Source organism: Numenius arquata, chromosome 17 (genome assembly GCF_964106895.1).
Source record: "Numenius arquata chromosome 17, bNumArq3.hap1.1, whole genome shotgun sequence".
NCBI classification, from domain to species: domain Eukaryota; kingdom Metazoa; phylum Chordata; class Aves; order Charadriiformes; family Scolopacidae; genus Numenius; species Numenius arquata.
In genome coordinates this window covers 8,569,765-8,591,278 of record NC_133592.1, presented here as the reverse complement: position 1 = coordinate 8,591,278, position 21,514 = coordinate 8,569,765, and the positions used below count along the sequence as shown (strand labels likewise).

Sequence of the window (21,514 nt, the reverse complement as noted above, 5' to 3'; positions counted from 1 at the left end):
GATCTCATGGCAAAAACCTGCAGTGAATTAAAAAATCCTTTTCTACATGCCTGTCAAACCACCCCTCTCTGCTGTTTCACTGCGCAGGAAGGGGGCTGTGCTTCATGGGAGTTGTGTTACGTGCCCTCCCAGAGCAAAAGTGACAGCAAATGTCACAGGAGATCCCACACTCCCCCAAGTTTAACCTTGGCTACACCTACCTAGTTATGACAGGCAGGAGCCACTGACACAGTACACCCAGGTGACTTTTTTTAACTTGTCTTTAAAGATAAGACATTAACATTCTGACTGTGCATTAAAAAAAAAAAAAAAGTTGATGAACAGTACTTTTCTAAAAATAGCTATATGGAGTGTCTAAAAACACCTTCTCAGTGTTCCATACCTGCTTGTGGTTGCATCTTGTTTGCCTGATAGACAGAAGTGTAACTGCAAGTACTACAGAGTCACACAGACGGATAAAAATCAAGGCGAGTTGCATTCACTGCCTGTATTATATCTTCTGTAAGAGTTTTGCATTAAAACTTAGTTACTATGCTAGTAGTATCCTTGTTTTTCATTTGGAAGAGTAAGATTACAGTACAGCTCAAAATATGTTGAATGAAACAATTTAGATCAAGCGTTCCAGGTATTTTTAGACTATGCAGCAGAATAAACACTGCAAGATTATTCTTACAGTTCACATTCCGAGTCTATTTGTACGTTTAAAAAGTTACCTTAGACAATGGTCCCACCACAGATTATGATGGAAATTTCACTGAACTCAAAAGAACTATTTGGGAGGCTGGGTTGGAAGCCGTGTCTTATGGTCCTTCATATAGCATTACCCTGAGAGAGTTTCAGCAGCTCTGCCAACACAGCTCAACTCCGAGATGCTGCACCAAGAGACTTCCCAATTATCAAGGGTGTGATCCTGTGGTCTGTGAAGTATTAAGACAGCTAAGGGTAACTTCTTCAAATGCTTGTAAAACCCTTCCTGTCACACTGCAGCCTCATTCTCTTTCTTAGAAAAAAAAAAAATTAAGAGCACATTAAATAGGTTAATAAGCAAATGGTTGGGTAAAAAGGATCTGGGTGATATAGAATAAGGAGGCGACATTTCCGACATAAATACTTCTGCATATCTAATTGTTGAAAAAGGTCAGTGACATAAATTGTTTTCTCAGTTGTGCAGATCATTTGGCAATATAGTGTACCTTATAAAAACCATCACTCATTCAATACAAGAGTTCAAGCATCTGCAGAACTGGAATATAGGAAAAATAATTTAGGGGGGAAAAACGAAACTGCAATTCTGTAGTGCATGGTAGAGTGAAATTAGGCAATTACATTCTGTGAAAGGTACATCTCGGAACAGAATTGTTCAATACATAGATCTCTACATTTCCTTCCATTTCTAATACCGGATTGTTAAGAACACGCATACCACTCTGCTGATTAAAGCAAGAAAAAAAAAAGCCTTTCAAGTTTGGTATTTTTTTTCCTCCCATGTTTCACATTCAGTTAAGACTGATGGTGATTTAGAAGTAGCTTCCTCCGTCTTCATCTCTGCAGCACCTTGATTTTTTTTTCACCTTCTCGCATCCCTTCACAATAAACGTGCCTGTTTTCCCTTTGGTTGGGCTAGACGTGGTATCTAGATCAAATACTGCTGTAGTCCGAGCCGCGGGCAGCAAGAGCTGCTGCTGCTTCCCACTCCACGGCAAAGAAGGTAATTGTTCCAAAGAAGCCCACAACCACCATGATCAGGAGCTGCCACTGCAGAAGGAAGTAGTTGCTGTAGAAATATGCAACTGCAGCACAGATGGACTGAGAGAGAAAACACAACGTAAGGAGATTTTCAGTGGAGATATCCAGGCTGGTATTACTATCCAAGGATTATCAAATTGACATACACAAGTTTAATATGCAACTCTTAGTAGTATGCTTCTGTAAAAGATATATAATCTTAAAACTTCATTATAGCCCCAACATATGCTTTGATATGATACACAACAGATTTCGTTTTTACTTGTTATTTAAATAGTGTTCACTGCAGAAAGTGAACACAAAACTCAAAGGCATTTGTAGCATCGCAGTTCTCTGGTATTTGAAAACAGTTTGTCTAGAAACGCCACTGCCAGGGCTTTAAGACAAAACTCAGAAAACTATTTCCAGTTTTACAGCGTCACAAGCTATTCTGTATATCAAAACAGCTCGAGGCTTTGACAAGCAGTGCTGCTTACTTGCAATCTATCCTTTAAAAGGTAAAATTTTCATTAGAGCTCATATAAAGAATCTTTATATTCCACATCTATCTCAAATTCTTACCTATCATTGAGAACGAGATAAAAACGCAGCAGTGTACAAGGAAGAAAAAAACATTATCTTTTTGAAGCAAGCAGCTGTCATCTTTTAAACTAGACACACTTTGACCCGTGCCCCCAGCAGTAGCTCGCTACTGGTGTGACCACGCATGAACAGCTTCAATGCTTTGCACTGCTGTTTTTCTGCCGATGCGATACCTCTGATCAACACAGATCCTGACCTGGGAAGTTCAGTACAAGATAAATGCCTGTAAGTGAAGTGATCTATGTTGTGTTTATATTGCATGAAGACATTTTTGAGTCTCCAGCCAGCACAGATGTATTTATTTTGGCATTCTGACAACTTAGGAACAGATAGACAAAAGAAGATTTGTTGTATTATTTATGTACCCACCTGAAAACTCCCAGTGACATAGTACATTGTCCACAAACCCTTCAACTACTATTTAAACAACTCATTTCCTTTTAACTCACCCCCCTCTTTCAAAGACTTCTTTGAGTAAATAAACTCAGCAAATTATTATTTAAATAAAAAACAAGGCTGGTTAACTGTACTAACCTTTTGACTTTAAACTACAGTTCCCAACACTTCTAACTTGTAAGTAATAGCAGTTTACAGCAGATTATATACTCAAACCAAGCTATATACTCACACCACGTTATACAATCAAGCTAACTCCTACCTAGAACACTTTTATCTCCCTGTGAGAGATAAAAAAAAACCAAAACAGGCTGAAATCCTTTGCAGAAGCAACCTAATTTTTCTGAGCTCATTAAAAAACCCAGCCCAGTATTTCCATAACATTCCAACAGTCACACTTTCAAAAGGCTGTGCCATGTAATACCTGAACAAACTTAAAGATGGCAAAGGCAGGAGCGCTGTCTTCTGAATACAAGAATCCTAAAATGCTGAGGAGCTGGGTGTTAAAGCAGCTGTCCCCCAGGCCCAACAGAAAGCTGCAGAATATGGCCACCTCTTTGCTGAAGGAGAAAATGAATCAAATTTAAAAACCATTCATTGAAACAGCTTACACATCTCTCAAATTATTTTTGGCAGACTTATTTGGAAACTGAGAATGGAAGAAAGTTATCAGACTTTAAATTTCACTGGGAAAGAACTGGAAACGCTTGGCTTGGCAAAAAGAATAGTTTTATCAGATTTTAATTTCTTGAATGCTAAGACTTCTGTTACCTGCAGTCAATTCTGCACTGAATTAGAACTGCTAAAAGAACTCATTTTGGTGCTTGGAGCCACAAAGCCCAACAGGCAGTGATTAAAAGCTGACACACATGGTGAGTTCATAAAAACTGCAGGAATATTAGAGAGATACCAATTCATTTTGCAGAGAAATACTCCAGTTAAATAACGAACAGTCACCTGCACAAGCACAAATGCCTATAATTGCAAGTTAGCACCTGCATCTGCACAAACTGACAACACCAGGTTTTCACACAAATTTTCAAAAATACACCCCAGAAGGTTGCAATGATGAGATAAGAAAATTCCCTATATTCTTCTCCTAACACTGAGCGGTGTAAGAGACAGGCATAGCATGGCTCCAGTTAGATCAAGCAGACTTTGACAATGAGCATTCAAAGACTTTGGAAACCAGCCAAACAGCGCAGGGTGGGTGCTATGGGCTGTAGTAAAACCGAGCCCCAAACTGCTTTAACATAAACTGAATTTCTAACACCTAGTACAAGAGTTGCTGGTCTCAACACTGTGCTAGATGTCAGAAATGTCAGTTCTCAAGTGGCAGAATTAGTACCAAACACCCTCATGCTTTTTATTCTTATGCCATTTCAATTCCTAAATTGAGCGCACGGCGGTAGAATATCTACCTTGAATAAAAACAGAATTCATGAAAGCTTTTTCTGTGGAGTTAGTCACTACACAGAAAAGCAGCTTCAAGGGTTTTTCTATTAGAGGAACAAACTGTTTATATACATCTCGAGTTATGCCAGCCAAAGGAAAAAGTTTACATACCTTGGAATCATATAAGCAACATCATCTGTTCCTTCCATAGGAGCAATAGGGGCATTATTTGGCATGTTGAAAAAAATTAAATAAAAGGCGATGAAATGGACAACGATGCCCAGCATCACAACAGGGTTCCTGCCAAAGCGATTGTTCTTGCTCAGTAAACCAAAGAGTCCTCCACCTGTATGAGTGGAAAAGATTAGAGAATTAAATCAGAACTGGAGATGTAAAGAATAGAAGAAAATGTAAAATACCACAAAAAAAAAAAAAAGGCAGCTGGAAACTGAGATTATAAGCTTCCCCATACTGGATAACTGAAAGATTGACAGACATGAGAACAGTCTCAAGGAGTCTGCCAGATCTGCAGCCCTACTTGCAAGTTGACAGAACCTCTGGGTTGCTAGAACCATCTGGGAAATGTGGGCAGGAGATTTATCAGATGATGCCAATGAAGACACTTGAACTTTCTGCAAGTACCTCCCCAGCAACCACTGTTTCCTCCAGTATTGCAACAGTACGAAGTGCTTTAGCTCTTTTAATTGCAAATCATGCATCTCTATGGATCCAAGCTGCTAGTAAACAAAGACAGTGTTTGGTTGGTTGTCGTTTGTTGGTTTGGTTTTTTTTTTTTAAAAAAAAAAACCCACAACTGCTGTACTTAAGTAAAAAAGTATATTATGCATTATGTATATTATTTTAAGTAAAAAAATATATTATGTAGTGAACATTACCTGCATTCAAATATCTAATTTAACACAAGATAACTTTTTTAAAGAAAGAAATCTTTAGTGCAATGCTTTTTTAATAAATTTAAAACAGTTACAATATCACTTAAGAAATAATGAAACTGTAAACAGAATATCAAAATTCTGAAAATTCCCCAATAACATTGTAGCCTACTGTTTCTCTCATTCTAAGCCTTACATATTCCTTTGCACTAACCCAAAAAGAATGCAAAGCCTTAGGATTCATAGTCATCTCTATTTCATATCCTAGTCCGTGCTAGCTTTACGTAGTGCAATGTCTAATTCACAGTGCAATAAGGAACTGACAATTTGGTTCCTTATTGTCACATTGACAATTTTCTTTCTAATATTTCATTTTTTGTTTCCATAATCATTGCTGGAAGCTTGAAAGACAGTATTCAGTTAAATACAAAAAACCAAACATGTTGAGTAACTATACCATCTTAATCCTTTTTTTTTTCCTATAAGGTAGTAAATTCAGACTCACCTAAGATTTCTCCAACACCAATAAAAATACCCGAGAGACCAATAAGGCTCTTCTCTTCACTGCCAAACCTATTCACAGCACCAATACATGTTCCATATACTCCAGAAAAGAATGTTAATTCCAAACCTTTGAAAGAAACCAAACAAAATTGATAATGAACTATTATGAAAGTTATTAAAAGATTCTTTATGTCTCAAGGCTGTTTTTCCCTACGGTACCTTTCAATTACATATATTCAAATGAAGTATGTGCAGTAGAAGCAATTAGGGAATTTCAAACTATGTAATTATGATATTCCCCTACGCCAGTTTACAAAAACTGTATTAGACAGAACACCGGTGTCACTAATTACTGTCACATGCACATAGGTTCAGTACTGCTTCTGTTGACACAATCTCTACTTAGAGTTTCTATTTCTGCTTTTCAGGAACTTTGGAATTTCATGTGTAAGATTCCCCCTCGCCCAAGTTATGGCATCCTAAGAGAGACTCCCTGCACCTCCAAATACCAAAAGAGCTCAGATTCCTAAAACAGACTGCTACTTTTCTATGCATAATGAACTAAAACTGAGAAAGAACAACTGCTATTTGTTTAAAACTCTTCTTTCTTTCTGCCTCCATTACTGTGAGGAAAGGTAACAGAGTTGAGTGCAACCAGCATGACCATAAGTGTTGAAAGACATTAGTTGCTTAGCTTAAATAAGTAAGTTGGAACAAATAATTGGAATAAATTACTTAGGGTTATAATATGGTGTGACTTAGCTGTTTGCCTAGCTTTACTGACCATGACTGGTTAGATTTGCTGAAGCCTTTACGCTGCAACTAATTTTCTTAGTCATTTTCCCAGCAGCTGGCACAGCGCTGTGTTTAGTCCTTTAGCATGAGGAAAATGTCGGTAACACACTGATGTTTTGGAATTGTTTTTCTCTAAGTCTAGGACTTTTCAGTTCCCTGTGCTCTGCCAGCGAGCACAGGTGTGCACGAAGTGTAAACCACAAGATAAGGAGGTGACAACCGTCAGCAGAGACTGCAAATCAACAGGATAAGAGCAGTCAACAGCCAGCCTGGACACAGAAAAGAATTCAAAAAGGTGCTGGAAGACCCCAGACCAAAAATCACCACTGGACTAAAAGATGCGTGAAGAACGTGACAAGGGTGGGTGTACGGATCACAAGGGCATCATTGCCCAGGGATTTCTTTGTTCAACACCCCTCTCTGGAGGCGCCCAGTCCCAGCTGCTGGACCTTTCAATTCAGTTACTTTAGTCTGCTGTGGGAAATCCAAGTCAAGCCTGAAGAAGGAGAGAGTGTGCCCGAGAGTAAGAGTGTGTGTGTGAGAAGTTGGAAGGGGCACCTATGGGCTCCCTGGGGTCACCCACTGCAAAGGGACCCCGGTCCGAGCAGTGACAGACACAGGTGCTGCACGTGTGACTCCTTGGATGGGGTGTGAATTCTCGGGCAGAGGCTTCTCCTTTAACAGTAAGCAACCATCAGTATAAAAACAGCAGTTCCTTAATAGAAAGTATATTTAAAATAATGCAAATTGTTATGCCTAAACAAAGAAAAAAAGTTAAAAAATAGAACTATTTCTCATTTACCTCCTTTGCCTTTTGCTACTGCAAAAATAAGGTCCATCATGTTCTGGTCTACATGTAGCAGGCTATCTAACATGGTATATGAACTGCGTAGCCTTGAAAAGGGGTGAAGTTTGAGCAGTTTTAATAATCCGACCATCAATCTTTGAAATAAAAGCTTTTATTGGCCTTAAAAGATTTTGTATTTTCCTACATAAAGTGGCAATACTGACCAAGAGCCACCAGATGGCAGCAGCTATTTTTTCCAAGCTGGACTGATTATTTTCCTGCTACCTCCAAAACCAAATTTCAGATTAATCAGGCAAACCCTGAATTATTCCCTTCCCGTGTTATCTTGCTTCACATTCCCATTACACTAAACATTTAAGAGGAATTCAAGTCAGGTAATTCGGGTTAACACAACATTGGAGATGCTGTGACATAACTTGTAACGCAGATTAGTGGCTGGTGCAAGCTGATTTTGTAGCTACTGCTGCTATTTCTCCACCTGAAGCTTCGGCAGATGCTACGAGAGTGTTTATAGTTTCTTTGCATCTAAGTTTTTCTTTTCACCTACAAGAGTTAATAATTTTTCATAATGGTGACTCTGAGATGAGGTTGTGAAGATGCATCTATTCTTCTTAAAATTTAATTTGATCATGAACAGAATTACATCTGAAACCAAATAAAGAGCAAGAACCGCCTCCACCCAAACCTGTTAAAGATCCCAGTAACATTTTTAGCATTTTTATAGTATTTTTTATTGAGGAATCACTTTAGTATATGGCAAAAATAAATGTATTTTTATTGTACAACTCATACCTTGGTCTAACAATGGCAGACCAGGTTTAACTAAAGTTGCTAAAAAGAGAGAGCTCTTGCCACAGAAAATACTAACGACAAAAATAGCTGAAAATGGCTAAACTTTTTCCCAATAGAACCAAGACTAAAATTAAGACTGTCAGTAATTTCCCACACCTCGATAAGGGGACACTGAAAGCATACTCTGCAAAAATAAGTTTAATGCAATTGCATTGGGTTTGAGTTAAACAATTTACAACCTATTTATAGTGTAATGCCAAATCCCATGAAAACCAATTACATAAATTTTGCCTAATTCTCATTTTGGGTGACCCAGAACTGCACTGCACCAAGAATTACTACACCTGCCGGTATTCACAGATTTAGGTGCACCCCTCGTCCCATACAGAAACACTTTCCAGGACTCAAATGTCCCGAGTAACTCATTCAAAGTTAATTGAAATATTCAAGAAATGCTTGCAGAGATACAAAACTGTGATCCTGCTCTGGGGTTAAAATTCCAAACGATGCCCTGACGCCACTACATGATTATACACTCTCCTTGCTTCCTACCTGTGTAGGCTGTTGTGACACTGAGAAGCATGATCTCTTTGGTGAAGCTCAGCTTTATAGATTTCTCTGTAAAGACACAATAATGGAAATTAACATAAACATCTGCTAAGACTATTTAGAGAATCTAAACTTTCTTTTGGTCTTTGCTTAAAGCAAAAATAGGTTAAAATTATGCAAACTGTGACTTTATTACAGTAAACTGAGTGCTACACAAACCAACCCTCACCGTCCCTGTAAAAGAAATTCTGTGATCTGATATCCTTTTTTGTAACAAATGCCAGGGGGGAAATATTAAAGAGGGGATACAGAGTTTTCAATTAGCAGACAATTTTCTGCTCATAGTGTTCTTGTACTCTCTCTCAGTTCATGGTGATTGTCTCCTAAAAGGATAAATAAATTCTCAGTGAAAATCCCCACGTTCTCAAAACAAAATTAACAGTCAGAGGCAGACTATGTCAAACTTCAATGGAAACTGCAGATGCTCCAGTTCAAATTTGTTGTTTTTAAGTGGTATCATTTGGTGACAAAATAAAACAACACATAACTTCTCCTTTATCTTATGCTAGTGATTTTTTTTTAATTTTTGTTTTAAAAAAAAAAAAAGCACTTTCATGCACTAGCTTTCCCAAGTGGTGACCTGTTCTTCTGGAGTGCATCTCCAGAAGGAAGGTATTGTGAAATAGCTTGGATCTGAAATTGCCTCAAGGAAGTAATTCTGGACTATACTAGTATGTAATTTAAGTGAAGTCTACTTCACTTTCCTGGCTTGCAGTCAAGCTTTGTTTGTAAGACACTGTCACCTGAAAGGAGCACTTCTGAAGCAGAGACAGCTCACATCACACATCAACAGTAATTTGCCCACGTTAGTTCAGTGGTTCCCAAGATTTTTGGGTTGCAATCCCCACTTTGCCTAGGCTCAAAATCACAAATACAGAAAGAACTGAATTCCTCTCAGGCTCAAAAGGCACCAATCCTGTGTCCCTGTGTGAACCGCCATCTCTGGTCTGAAAACCTCTGCCTTCTGGCAGTCATTTTTCCAAGCAGACCATCCCTGAAGGTCTATATTTGAAGTGGAATAACTGAAATGCATTCTTAAAACCTTATTTGTTCACAAATTTTTGTTCTAAATGATGATCACATTATCAGGAGAATTATGGAGAGCTGGAAAGGATGTGTCAGTATTTTTCGAAACCACTCTTATGTGAAGTATTACTTACTGAAGGCAGCCACTGCTCTCGCCATTTTGTCTTGTGCAGACCTGGATAAACAAATGACTTCATCAAAATGGAAAAAGAATAACTACATTGCATCACTATGCTGGAAGCCAGCTTAATTTTTTCAAATTTTCTGTACATTTTCTAGCCCAGCATTATATACTGGAATACACTAAAATATTATTAAAGATACTGAGAATTTAAACTACTAACTACAAAATTTATTTGCTTTCTGGGCTAGTGAATGCCATTAAATATTAACCTGCTTAACAGAGTCTTTCTTGTGAGCATTTTTAGCTTTGAATATTTTTTTCACTGGCACCCTTACTGATGTTTTTGTAACATTTCCGTTATTCTTCAAATAAAGCAAAAATATTTAAACTGATGCCTCAGGCAAAACACTAAATCTGTGTACCTGTGCGCTTCTAATGTATTTATCAGGGTGGCATATATATATTTAGATAAGATATGAAAAATATGTTTCAGTATGTAAAAAATAACCCATAAAAAGGGAGTAATTCCTGCTTATTCCAACCTTTAAACTGGGCTCACAAGGGCAAGACAGACTATGAAAGGCAGATACACTTTTAATAATTGGTGGAGAAAAGAGGTAAATGGTATCTTTCAAAAAGCACTTCCTCATTAAGGAAAAAGCTTAATACTGCACTCCACCTTTGAAAATATGTCATATAAAGAACATTAATGCTCGCTTAGGGTACAGACACTTTTCTATTAAATCTGTACATTCTACAGGTTGTTCAGAACTTTTACGTTTCCATTTCAGAGGGCAAGTGAACACGATGTTCCATCGAGGAATAGGAGCACAACCTAGTGTATGTGACAACATATTATTGCCATAAGCACTTACGAGCTGTCCCCCAGGATTTCATTAGCAGAATCTTCCTCCCCTGGAGCTTTTGTGTCCTCTTGTTTCCTAATCAGAAAGAACAGAACTGTGCCCACAAGACTGATAACAGTCAGAGCAATGAAGACAGTTCTGCGATCGCTCTCTGTGGAAAAACAAACAAGAGTCATAACCAGATGTGCAAAAGAAATTCAAACCGATTCAACTATCTTCAAAGAACTAACATAGACATACTCCATAACAGCGTTTAAAACGCATACTAATTTGCTAACTTACCTTTCACGTGGAGCAAAAGGTACTCAGCTGCTGGCAAATTCCTGTCTCAGTTTTATGATGCCAATAAAATATCAGCATAATTAAGAGTGTCACTTGCATTTTCTGCCATGCAAAGGCTATGACCAAGGAGGAGCCAATTAACAAAATAAATTATTAACAGAAGAAAGTACATCCCTCAAGACTTACATAATTCAGAGTGAACACAGGAAACTACCCCAAAACCCTTCAAATTTCTAAAAAAAGCTCTTTACCAGCATCAGAAATATTAGTGCCGGAACATCATAAACTGGGAGGTTTGGAAACTACAAAGGCCTTAAAACCACCGAAAACTCACTGACACAACATACGCTGCGCAGCTGGAGGAAGGGAATTGCTGGCCCGTGCTCTGCTGCACCAACCAACTTGTTCAGCACAGGCAAGTCAGTAATACAGAAGTCACTCTCATTTACAAATATTGAGCAAGGGGGAAAAAAAAAAGCCAAGAAACAGCTAGTAGTTGTGACTGAACTGGTGTATGATTCTGCAGATATTGCCTACGCTTGTATTTACTTTCCTTTCAGCTTAAAGGTAAACATAAAATTATTCTACAGCAATTAAAAATAACCTCTGCATGATTACAGATCAAAAAGAATATGTGCTTCACCTTGAAACGCCTGTAATACTTTTATATAGGTAGTAAAAGGAAGGAGGAATTGGTTTTTAAATGCTGTTAGATCTTCTGATATCAATGTTTTTTAATAAAGTGGAATCTCAAGATATTTCAAGTTGGAGGAAAATGTAATAGCAGAACAGCCTTATAGTGAATTGCTCTATTCTGCAGGTAGCAAGAGCAATGAAGTGTAGAATGGACAGATGTTTCAGACCCACCAGGTTCAAAGTGACCCCAATACTTTCAATAACATGTAAACCTTGGTGTTAAAGGTGAAGGAATGTAGAAGACGACCTTTAAAAATTAACCTGTGCTGCACTACAAGCCCATGCCTGTGGGGAACCTGAAAAGATGGATCTAACAGAGGCACGAATTGGAATTCATCTCAACAGGGCAGTATTTCTGAAGCTCCATAATTACCATTTAAAAGTCAACATCTTATTCCTGATTGACTACAGCAGAAGTATCCTCATCTTTTAAATGTTAAAAGAATTGACCATTCTAGTAGATGTTTTACTTTAAGACTACAATGAAGAAAACTCTCATAGCCATTATAGAACAGGACAAACTTACTTATTTACAAAATGTGGACTTGCAGCAATACTCAGTTTTTATAACTAAAATCTTGCTACTTTTTGCTCTATCTTCCCCATTGCCGTCTTACTAGCTGATACTGCCACGCACCTTGCCTTGCTTACTTAAGCAGTTGCCAGAAATCTCTGCTTTAAAACCAGTCTCAACCACTATTCAGCTTCTCAAGAGCGTTAAGAAGCCCACCGTTCTCCAATTCCTGCTCTGTACCAGTCTAGCATAATGTCAAACAAATAAAACTATAGTACTAATTACAATCCCATTAGCAAGTTAGTCTTCATAAAGTATGCCAAGAAAGGAAGAGCGAGTTATTTACACATCTTCCAGTGATGGAGCAGCTTAAGCAGCAGCAGCCCACTCTCAGTCCGGCTGCACCTCTACATTTCCATCTTCCTCCACTGCTGGGTGCCAGCACAACCATTAGTGGAATGAACTGGGAGGGTTTTCTTTTCTTTTCCTTTATTTATAGGTTAATCAGTCTCCAATCTGATTTAGAAGGATGGTCTACACCAGCAACTTACTCTGGAATGGAACAGCACGTATATTAAATATATAGCCATTCCAGAATACTTTTCCCCCAAAATACGCGTATTTTGGCATAAGCGTGTCTTCACAGGTCAAAAACCCAGAGTAACTATGGTGGAAAACCTTGTTCTAAACCAGCATTCTGAAGCGTTTTATAGACAATACTCTAGAAGAAGGTCTTAAAGTGCATTGTGTGGAGGAAAACAACATACATAATACAAGGGCCATGAGTCCTATGGAACACTGAATCAAAAACATACTCCAAGTAATCTAGCTAACAATAAATTGGAAAAAAATTGCTTGCTGTTGTCTAAGTTTCTTGCCCCTTTCCAGTTCATTATTTCATCCAATTATTCATGCTACCGTACTTTAAAGGATGGCCTCCCATACAAACAAGCAATACCCACCTGATATGTGAGTTTTTCCTTGCCAAGCAAAGTATATATAGAGGTTGCCAAAAAACAAGCTGTAAACAAAAAGGACAACAAAGGTGAACAGCACTATTTGTGGTAAGATTAAGGTAGTGGCATCACAGTAAAACTATTCTACACAAGAAATAGTACTGTGCAATTGTGAAATAAAGACACTAGTCACTCTCCATGCAAACCTCTTACTCTATATAACACTTCAAACACCGTAGAGGATTCTTCACCATAACACTGGCTATTCATTTTCAAGAATCAAAACATAAGGTGGTAGCAAAAAAGAGGAAATCTGCATCTAAGTTTGCTCACTCTAATTTTGGAAGGGTATAGGTTAGAAAGCTGACGTATTTGTGGAGATGATTTTGAAATACTTCCTTAGAAGGGTCATGAGTTGTGCCTGAAGCATTGCCCCAGCAATGCTGAATTGGTTGTTAACAGCTCCACGGAAATTCTGTGTTCCTACCTACAGTTTCCTGAAATACAATAATTCTGAATGAATAGTGACTCAAAACAGCCTTAGAGTCAAGTTTCCTCATACAAAGCCATTCATTTTGCTTACTGTAAAACACCCAATTAATTGGGTGTGTGGAAATTACTACTCTGGTAACGTATTGATATGTTAATTCCTGATGAACCTGAAACTTAAGAAACACAAGAGGTCTGCCACTAGGACAGACTGATGTTCCACTAATCCAGTATTCTGTCCCCACAACAGCTTTGGCAATGCCATTTACTGCAGGCTCACCAGCCTAAGCACCTTCTGTGATTGATTCCCCTCATTATCTCCCAATACCCAGAATTGCTATATTAAGGGTGGTAAAAGGCATCCCTCTTCAGGAACCATTTGTGGACCTTCTCCAACGGAAAGAGGCTCAGCATTTTTAGTCTCTCTTCAAGTCAGCAGCTCTGTCTTCTTGCACATTTTTTGTTGTTTTTCCCTATACCCTAATTACATTACACTCTCCCGAGAGGCATAAACTGTATCTGCACAAAATACCCAATGACAGCAACACAGCGTCCACTACCTTGTTCTTACTACCCGTTCTTGATGCCAAGCCTTTTGTTGACTTTTTTGGTTGATGCAGCATCCGAAGCTTAGTATAAGAGAACTATTGAGAACAAGATCTGTTTTCTGATTGTCAGGTCCAAATTCAGTATCTTCACTTCAACCTGTCAGCAAGGTCCAGCTGCTCCCTCAGGTAAGGGGAGCTAAGAGTCAAGGAGCAGAACACATCCAGCAGAGAAGGTGTCTCATCAGCTAAAGCTCAACCCCACAGTACTTGAGCACAGCAAGAAGGGCAGGCCCAAAGATTGTAGGCAGGGGCAACCAAGAGTCCAGACCATCATATAATTTCATGTTGATGAGACAGGTCTGAGGCCAAGCCAGGAAGTCAGTCCAGAGGCCAGAGTTGGGTTCAGTGATTGCCACGCAGGTCCACAGTGACAAGACAGAACAAACCAAGATGGGAAATCAACCTAGATCAGCCAGAGCCAGGCATAGCTGTGGCTGAGTTGGAGACCAGCACTCCTCCTATGCAGCTCTAGAGGAACTGAAAGCCCAGGGCTGAGTTTAAATGGTGCTGCTGGGCCCATGGACAGATGGGAAGGGTGTGCTGGAGATGCCAGGTGAGGCTGGTCAGGGCCATTAGGGCTTATTAGTGCACTGATATCCTGACACAAATTAGCACAGCCCTTCACAATCAACAAGATTGCTGTTACCTGTGTCAAATGTGCCCCTAACAGCATGTCAAGAGCAGAGGCTTGCAATATGTAACTTTAATTCATTGTTCTATAATGCAAAATAGCAATGTCGCTTCCAGCCTTCCCTCCCGCTTCTCTTACTGCAAGGGACCAGTAGAGTATTTTTAGATGCAGCCTCCCGCTTATCAAAAAATGTAAAAAGTAGAATGCGTACACCATCAAAAAAAAACATTAACAAAGAAAGCTTACCTGGACTGTAAGAGTGCCCAAAATACTCCACTGTTCCTTCCAATGGTGTTTTCATCAGAATTTACAGTCAAGCAATTTCCCTGTGCCGTCCAGAGTACTGCAACAGACAGAATATATTGCTCAGGAAACTAAAATATTTTAGAGGTATATTCAAATGTAGCAAAGAATAGTAAACAGGGTAAGAACAATGCTTACCAGCAGCTGCAATGCCAATAAAAACAGAAGCAGTGTAGAAAGTCCATGTAGCAGGTTGGATAAAAACTGCAATGTATAGGCTAGAATAGAACAGATCAGTTTATTGAATATAGACTTAAAGTGGAAAATGATCTTCCCACTTACAGTGGGAAATGCTTCTAAATCAGCTACTCTCTCTTAAGTGACATTGGAAAATAGTTCAGGTCATATGTGAAAAAAGGCAACCTTTTTACTCCCTCAAGCATGTAGAATGTTTTTTATATATAGTCATTAACCTGAGACCACAACCTGAACTCCACAGTCAGCAAAGTCTGGAAATGCTGTGGAAAAAATATACTTTGTTTCTGGCAGGCTGAACTACTCTGCAGTTACACATCTACTGATACAGACAGCTGCCTGTCTTAGCCAGTACAATTTCATGTATGGTATAGCCTTAGGCATGAAAAATGAAAGAAAGATTTCAAAGGAAGCAGAAAAAAAATTAAAATACTTACCTATAAAATATGCCACTAACAAACATGGAGAGTTGAGGTCCTACTATCGCAACCACTGAAGGTGATATGAGATTTGATGCAGAGAATACTCCATAAATAATGGACATGCTACATAAATAAACACCAAAGATGATTAAGTTCTTAAAATATAGGGTGTAAATGCAACTGTTTAAGAATATACAGTCAATTCCAAAGTATCCAGTTAAGTACATACATAACTTAAGTAACTGCGTAACTTCCATGGTCAAACACTTCCTTCCTTTCTTCTGTTACCCTCACCCATTGCACTCCTTATGGCAATACAGGAGTGTGCAGTGTTTCTTGAGTTGCTGAAACAATTCAATTGTTTCTTGAATTGAACAGAGTCCCAAATCATTGGAGGAAAGCACAGCTCGTCATTTACAGCACACTTTTCTCAAACTGTGCCTTAACAACAGTTATTATATTTTGTACCCAGTACTACTAGACGACAGTGTTCCAGAGCCTCATTTGTCTATCAGTGAGGTTTTCATTTTCTACCAAATACATCACAGAAATTTTATAGATATATTTTGTGCCAGTTGTATTTTTAGTTTAAATTAAGACAGTGAATCCTTCAACCAGGTTTTTCTACATGACAGTTTAATTTGACGTCCAAAAGGTCCCTGATCACGCTTGGCGACTTTGGCTGTGCCAGTGCAATAAACAAACAGAATGGCTTCTCCAGGCTTTGCTTCTCCTCTTTCTGACTGCCATTTTCACATTTATGTTGCAGGATTTCCTAGAAGTTGATCCACACCACCTACCCTACACAACCACACAGACAGGTATGAGGGCAAACAACCAAGGCCTTAGGTAGCAGTTTTATTTATTTTAACTTCCACATTCTGCATCTCCTAAGATAAAATGCTGAGAATTTGATGACCGTATGGTGTTTTTTCTCCCTACAAAGAAAAATGCAGGAGAGACACATAGTTCAACTAGAAATAAATCAGAGCAGAACTAGAGTGAATGTGAGAAGCCTGTGTTCTAAACTGCTCTCAGTATGTAATTAAATTCTGAAGTCAGCAGAACACTACAATCTCTTGCAAGTATCTCTACCAGATGGAATTATGACCAGCCTCACCCTGCAAGAAACACAGCAATCAGAAGATCTGTGTAAATTACCTTGTGTAGCCACTGCCATGAAAATCTGTGTTGTTTAAATTGGTGATAACAGTTTGCTGTGAGGAGAAAAATCGTATGTTAGAACATACCGTGTAGTCCAAGAACACTCGCATCAGTTTAAAGTCAGTATTAAATGTTGGAAGAAATCATTAATAGACTCTACAAAGTACTTAAAGTATTGCAACTCGCAACACCTCCAGAATGAAGGTGAAGGAGATATTTGGCAGGGAAGCTTCTGTGTTGGAAACAGTAATTAGTACTTTAGGATTATATCATAATTTCAGAGACCTTAATATTATTTCACAAAACACGTCTCTTAGGTAGATATGTATGACTATCTTAATTTAAAAAGTGGGGAAAAAAGGAGAAGCTTCAAAATACTCTTAATTTGACCTAATAGGAGCTTCTGATAAGAGTTTCCATTCTTTTCAGTTTCCCGTTATTTCCCTGTTCCTTTTTCTTTCCCCTTGAATCAGCTTTGGTGATCACGAGACCATGTAATCAGCTGGATTGGCCAGTAGATCTGATTGAAAGTCACTTGTAATGACTTTAATGGCAATAAATTACATGATCACTAGGTCCAATTCAGTGCTGTGAATTCATTGCAGAACTTCCAAGATCCCCCGGGCTGTACTTATATACTCATGTACAGTATCATGCTGCACGAGGACTTTTACAAAAACTATCCAAAGTAGTTATGTCTGAACCCAGAAAGGATTCTTCCTGCATGTCAGAAAAGAGAAGCCGTAAGACCTTAGACTCTAAGAGGTATGTTGAAATCTAACTGTCCTTCAGGCATATGACTAATATTGAAAGCAACGCCAACAACTCAGAGGATCTGGGCTAAGCCTGTCAGCAGCAGGATTCTAAAAATGTAAGTAGTTAATCAGTTTTGAATAGTAAATGTGAATTATGTTATGCCCAATTTTGCTTCAGCATGCAGAGATACACGATCCTAAAGCAGTAAATTACTTAATCAGATGGAAGGTGACTTGGCAGTTCTTAGCAATTGTGGAAGTCTGACTACTTGTCAGATGTTATCATTGTCCTCCCCCTCAATGTCTACTTTGTTAAAACAGAAAACTATGTTAGATTAGGAAAAACACTCTAGGAAAAACTAGGGGCATGGTTAATAATAACAGCTTAGGCAAGTATTTTGAAAGGGACTATAAAGAATAATCAGAAATACGGAAGGTCCAATGTTATTCAATTGTTAAACATTTCAAGTGCCAAAACACACACTATTATCAAAGTCCAAACATTTGATAAAATTCATAATTTTCTACTTTCTAAGCAGACATACTTACACACATAGCTACACTATCTTAAAGAAAGAAACTGCCTAATTATCTGGTTAACCAATTTAATCCAGTCAACGCTAAACCAAAAGAAAGGAGACAAAATGTCAAGGTGTCTCACACATTAAAAAATCCGAAGTAAAGCAACTCCTGCATTTGAGTACAAAGACAAGGATGAACAACCATCATAGAAAAGTGGCATGTTTTGAAATCCACACCTACCGCAATATTTCCACATGTCTGGAAAGCAGTGAATATAAACATAAATGAGACTCCCAAAATAATTATATTGAAAAGTTTTTTTGAATCAGGAGACATCTTGTGTTTTCTTGCCAAGTCCTCAGCTTCAGGCAGGAAAAACTCTAGTTTCTTTTAAGAGTTTCCTCTTAACCTCTGTTAAAAACAAAGAAACAAAAAGAATAAAACGTAAAAGAAAGCTTCAAAGATGAGGATTACTTATAGCTACTTATTAGCTGCTAGAACATAATCATCAACTAATCAAGAAGTCTGGTGACTCGTAAATAATGTACAGTGAAATCAGCAACTAAAAAAAAAAAAAAAAAAAAACCCACCAAAAAAAACCCCCAAACAAACAAACAAACAAACCCCAAAGATAAAGGTCTGGTACAAAAGCTTCTCTCTACCTTTTCCCATGAAGTTCACAGAGCAGACCACAGTGTGTTACTTCTTCAGGACATCTCTTTCCCCCAACCGAAGCAGTTTTCCAGATACCGAAGTTAGTTCATCAGCTCAGTTTCTTGCCATTGTACTAAATCCGAATTCTGGTCCAAAGCCTTTAAATCACCTGACGAAGGAAAGATGAGCCATTCGCGCACAGCAGTCGTTTCCGTGCATGTTGGACAGGAAATAAGGAACATTTCCCAATCTCGATCAGCTGACCCAGCCTGAAAGCCCCTATGCACTATGGGAAATGTAGTTTTAGCAACGTACGCTTTTTTCCACTTGAAAGGGTGGAGGTCTCCTAATCCTTAAAATAAAAAGATTGGTACTAGTTTTTAAGAATTAGAAACTTTATCCACTAAATAATACTAAATAAGCAATAAATAAAATATTTAAAAAGTCTTAGAAAGTCATCTAAGAAAGCCATCTGATTAGCTGGATTCAAACACAAAAATAGTCATCCCAAAGGGAAAATGATTCCCACCTGGGAGAAACCAAGTATCTCAGTGCCAGCCACACACACACTCTGCTCGGTGCTTCTGCCTCCCGTTGTCTCAGTGACTCAGGAAAGTCTTCGTAACCTTTCGCTGCTTCATCTCGAGGAATAACATTCAGTTTTAGTAATTACACACCCGTAAGATTTTACTTCACAGTATTTCGAAATAATAAATTTAAGATCGATTGATCTTTAGGTTTTGAAGATTTGTCAAAGCTTCAGTAAAACTGAAAGAGGATCACACATCTTGTATCGACCAAATAGAAGTGCTTTTTACTGTTAATATCCTGTGTCTGTCCCATTGGGCCTCCCAGTCAGGACTGGAGCATTTGGCTAAATCAGCTCCACTGAGATGGGCAGAGGAAGGGAAGGAAATACAGAATTGACTGAAGTAAATAATCAAATTTTACCTCTGCTATCTACAGTAAAGGACTTAAATAAAATCCGTATCCCAGCTATTGTTACATATTTAACTCCTTTAAATGTAGATTTATTTATTTATTACTCGTGGAAGGAAGTCGGTACGATTAGTCAGAGGCTGCTTTACAAAGATCCAATTAGAGAACCAAGACGGGTTTTTGTAACACAAGCAAAGCTCTCTTCTTCCTTTGCTGTATTATGAATTTAGAGCAACAGATTTTTAAGACCCTCTGGGCACTGTGTCCCACTCACACCTTCTTCCCCTTGGGCCAGCATAAGTCTTCATCCAGCTGCACAGCAAACTGGGCTGGTGTGCTGGACCCATTCTTGTGGCAGCAGCTTGTACTGGTTTGAAGTGACTGTGAAACCAATGAATAAGGGACACAGGAAACTCTCTCCTCATTTTAGGGAAATCATTGCAAAGCTAAACTTCAAATTTCTCCTTAGAGAAAGGGTTTCAGCAGATGAATAAGAAAAGTTTTCACCAACATCTTCTGGTCAAAAATAATGAACAATATATCACGAAGCAATACAAAATGCGCAGCAATAGTTTATTTGATTTCTTAAGTCTTGTAGCAGGAAACAAACTGTTGCTTCTAGGCTTGTATTGATGTCGTTGCTTATTTTGATACTTCTTCAGTGCAAAAAAAACCCCAAAAAACCAAACCACGTAATTACAGTAAGAAAAAGGATTTAAATTCCAAGTCTGAATTTGCTTTCTCATATTGATACTGTCATTGCACTAAACAAATCAGTAGAGAACTATTTCTACTTTTTTTTTTAAACATAATATTACAAAACAGATGGGTAGAAACATTTATCATTGTAAGTTGAGAACTAAGTATTACAGTTCATACTCAAGAGAGTTCAGGCATTTTACTCAGCGCCTGAAAGCACACAGCAACAACTTTTGGCACGGGGGAGCAGCTTTCACTGAATTCCCTAAGGAAAGCTCCAGGAATCTGCTTGCCATCTTTACACATGGGCTGTGCTAATCCTCACCCTTGTTCCTGTTTCACCACTCCTGCTGCCAAAGCATCAACTTGCAGAGAGCGCCGCGTGTGTAAAGGAGGATCCCGGCCCACAGCTCCCTCACAGGCACCGACGCAGCCGGGAAAGAAGCCCCAGAAGCACCTACACCGCTCTGCCACCGCTCCACAGCCTACATCCATCACGGCAGGGACCGGGGAGGCTTCACCTAGCACCGCTGCTGGCAGACACTCAAGGGGCGCCTACGCCAACCCGCCATACCACCTCACAACACACGGCAGCAGACACAGCACAGAACCGGCTGTGGCAAGAGCAGGGAGAACACAGAGGTCCCTCCCTGTGGTCTTACAGCAGCTGCCCTGAGAGAAACGCCCCGGCAGCATCCCCAAACGAGGACCCACAACCGCCTCCCCTCACAGCGCTCTCCTCTCCGCGGCCGCCATTTTAAACCGTCACCTCCCGCCCGCGCGGGAGGCGCTCCCCCTCGTCAACTCTTCTTTTTTTTTTTTAGCTTTTCTTTTTCCACGCGGCAGGGATCTCCCGCCCCTTCTCCCTCCGGCAAAGGCAGGTCTTGCCTTATTTCCGTCTTTTTTTTTACCGTTTTCGGCGCACATTGTTCAAAATTTCCCCGCCTCCGCCGAGTCCTTCCGGGTCACGGCGGAGCCGCCTTAACGGTCACTTTCAATGGCAGACGAGTTATTAATTTAGAAGGCAATTTTCCGCCCCCCCCTCCAAGGCCGTTTCCGCTATCCACGGCCTGTGAGGGGAAAAAAAAGAAAAACAGACAAACGAGGCCTGGTGCGGGGCAGCGCGCGCCGGGCGGTGCTTTCCTTTCC

The 21,514-nt window shown here is 39.2% G+C and overlaps 1 protein-coding gene across 2 annotated transcripts; it reads right to left on the bottom strand.

The window, feature by feature from the left end:
* Nucleotides 1–1,109: 1,109 nt before the first annotated feature.
* MFSD11 (major facilitator superfamily domain containing 11) lies at nucleotides 1,110–18,484 on the bottom strand. Of its 2 annotated transcripts, XM_074160105.1 has the most exons (13): nucleotides 18,314–18,484; nucleotides 16,794–16,849; nucleotides 15,648–15,755; nucleotides 15,154–15,233; nucleotides 14,959–15,055; nucleotides 12,991–13,049; nucleotides 10,546–10,687; nucleotides 9,681–9,721; nucleotides 8,464–8,529; nucleotides 5,518–5,643; nucleotides 4,291–4,465; nucleotides 3,149–3,284; nucleotides 1,110–1,806 (listed from the first exon to the last, which is right to left on the bottom strand). In XM_074160105.1, the coding sequence occupies exons 1-13, from the start codon at nucleotides 18,407–18,409 to the stop codon at nucleotides 1,639–1,641; spliced, it is 1,350 nt and encodes a 449-aa protein (XP_074016206.1). In that variant the 5' UTR covers nucleotides 18,410–18,484; the 3' UTR covers nucleotides 1,110–1,638. The 2 variants fall into 2 exon arrangements, with proteins under 2 accessions (XP_074016206.1, XP_074016207.1); XM_074160106.1 differs by lacking the exons at nucleotides 12,991–13,049; nucleotides 14,959–15,055 and having other exon boundaries at nucleotides 18,314–18,409.
* Between the last annotated feature and the right edge of the window lie 3,030 nt (nucleotides 18,485–21,514).

Bases quoted from the DNA above. Each gene is read 5' to 3' on its own strand.
- MFSD11 (XM_074160105.1), bottom strand. From the start codon at position 18,409: ATGTCTCCTGATTCAAAAAAACTTTTCAATATAATTATTTTGGGAGTC. The intron at 16,850-18,313 runs GTAGGTGTGGAT...TTCTCCTCACAG, and splicing joins AGACATGTGGAAATATTGCG to CAAACTGTTATCACCAATTT. The intron at 13,050-14,958 runs GTAAGCTTTCTT...TTTTGTTTACAG, and splicing joins TGGGCACTCTTACAGTCCAG to CTTGTTTTTTGGCAACCTCT.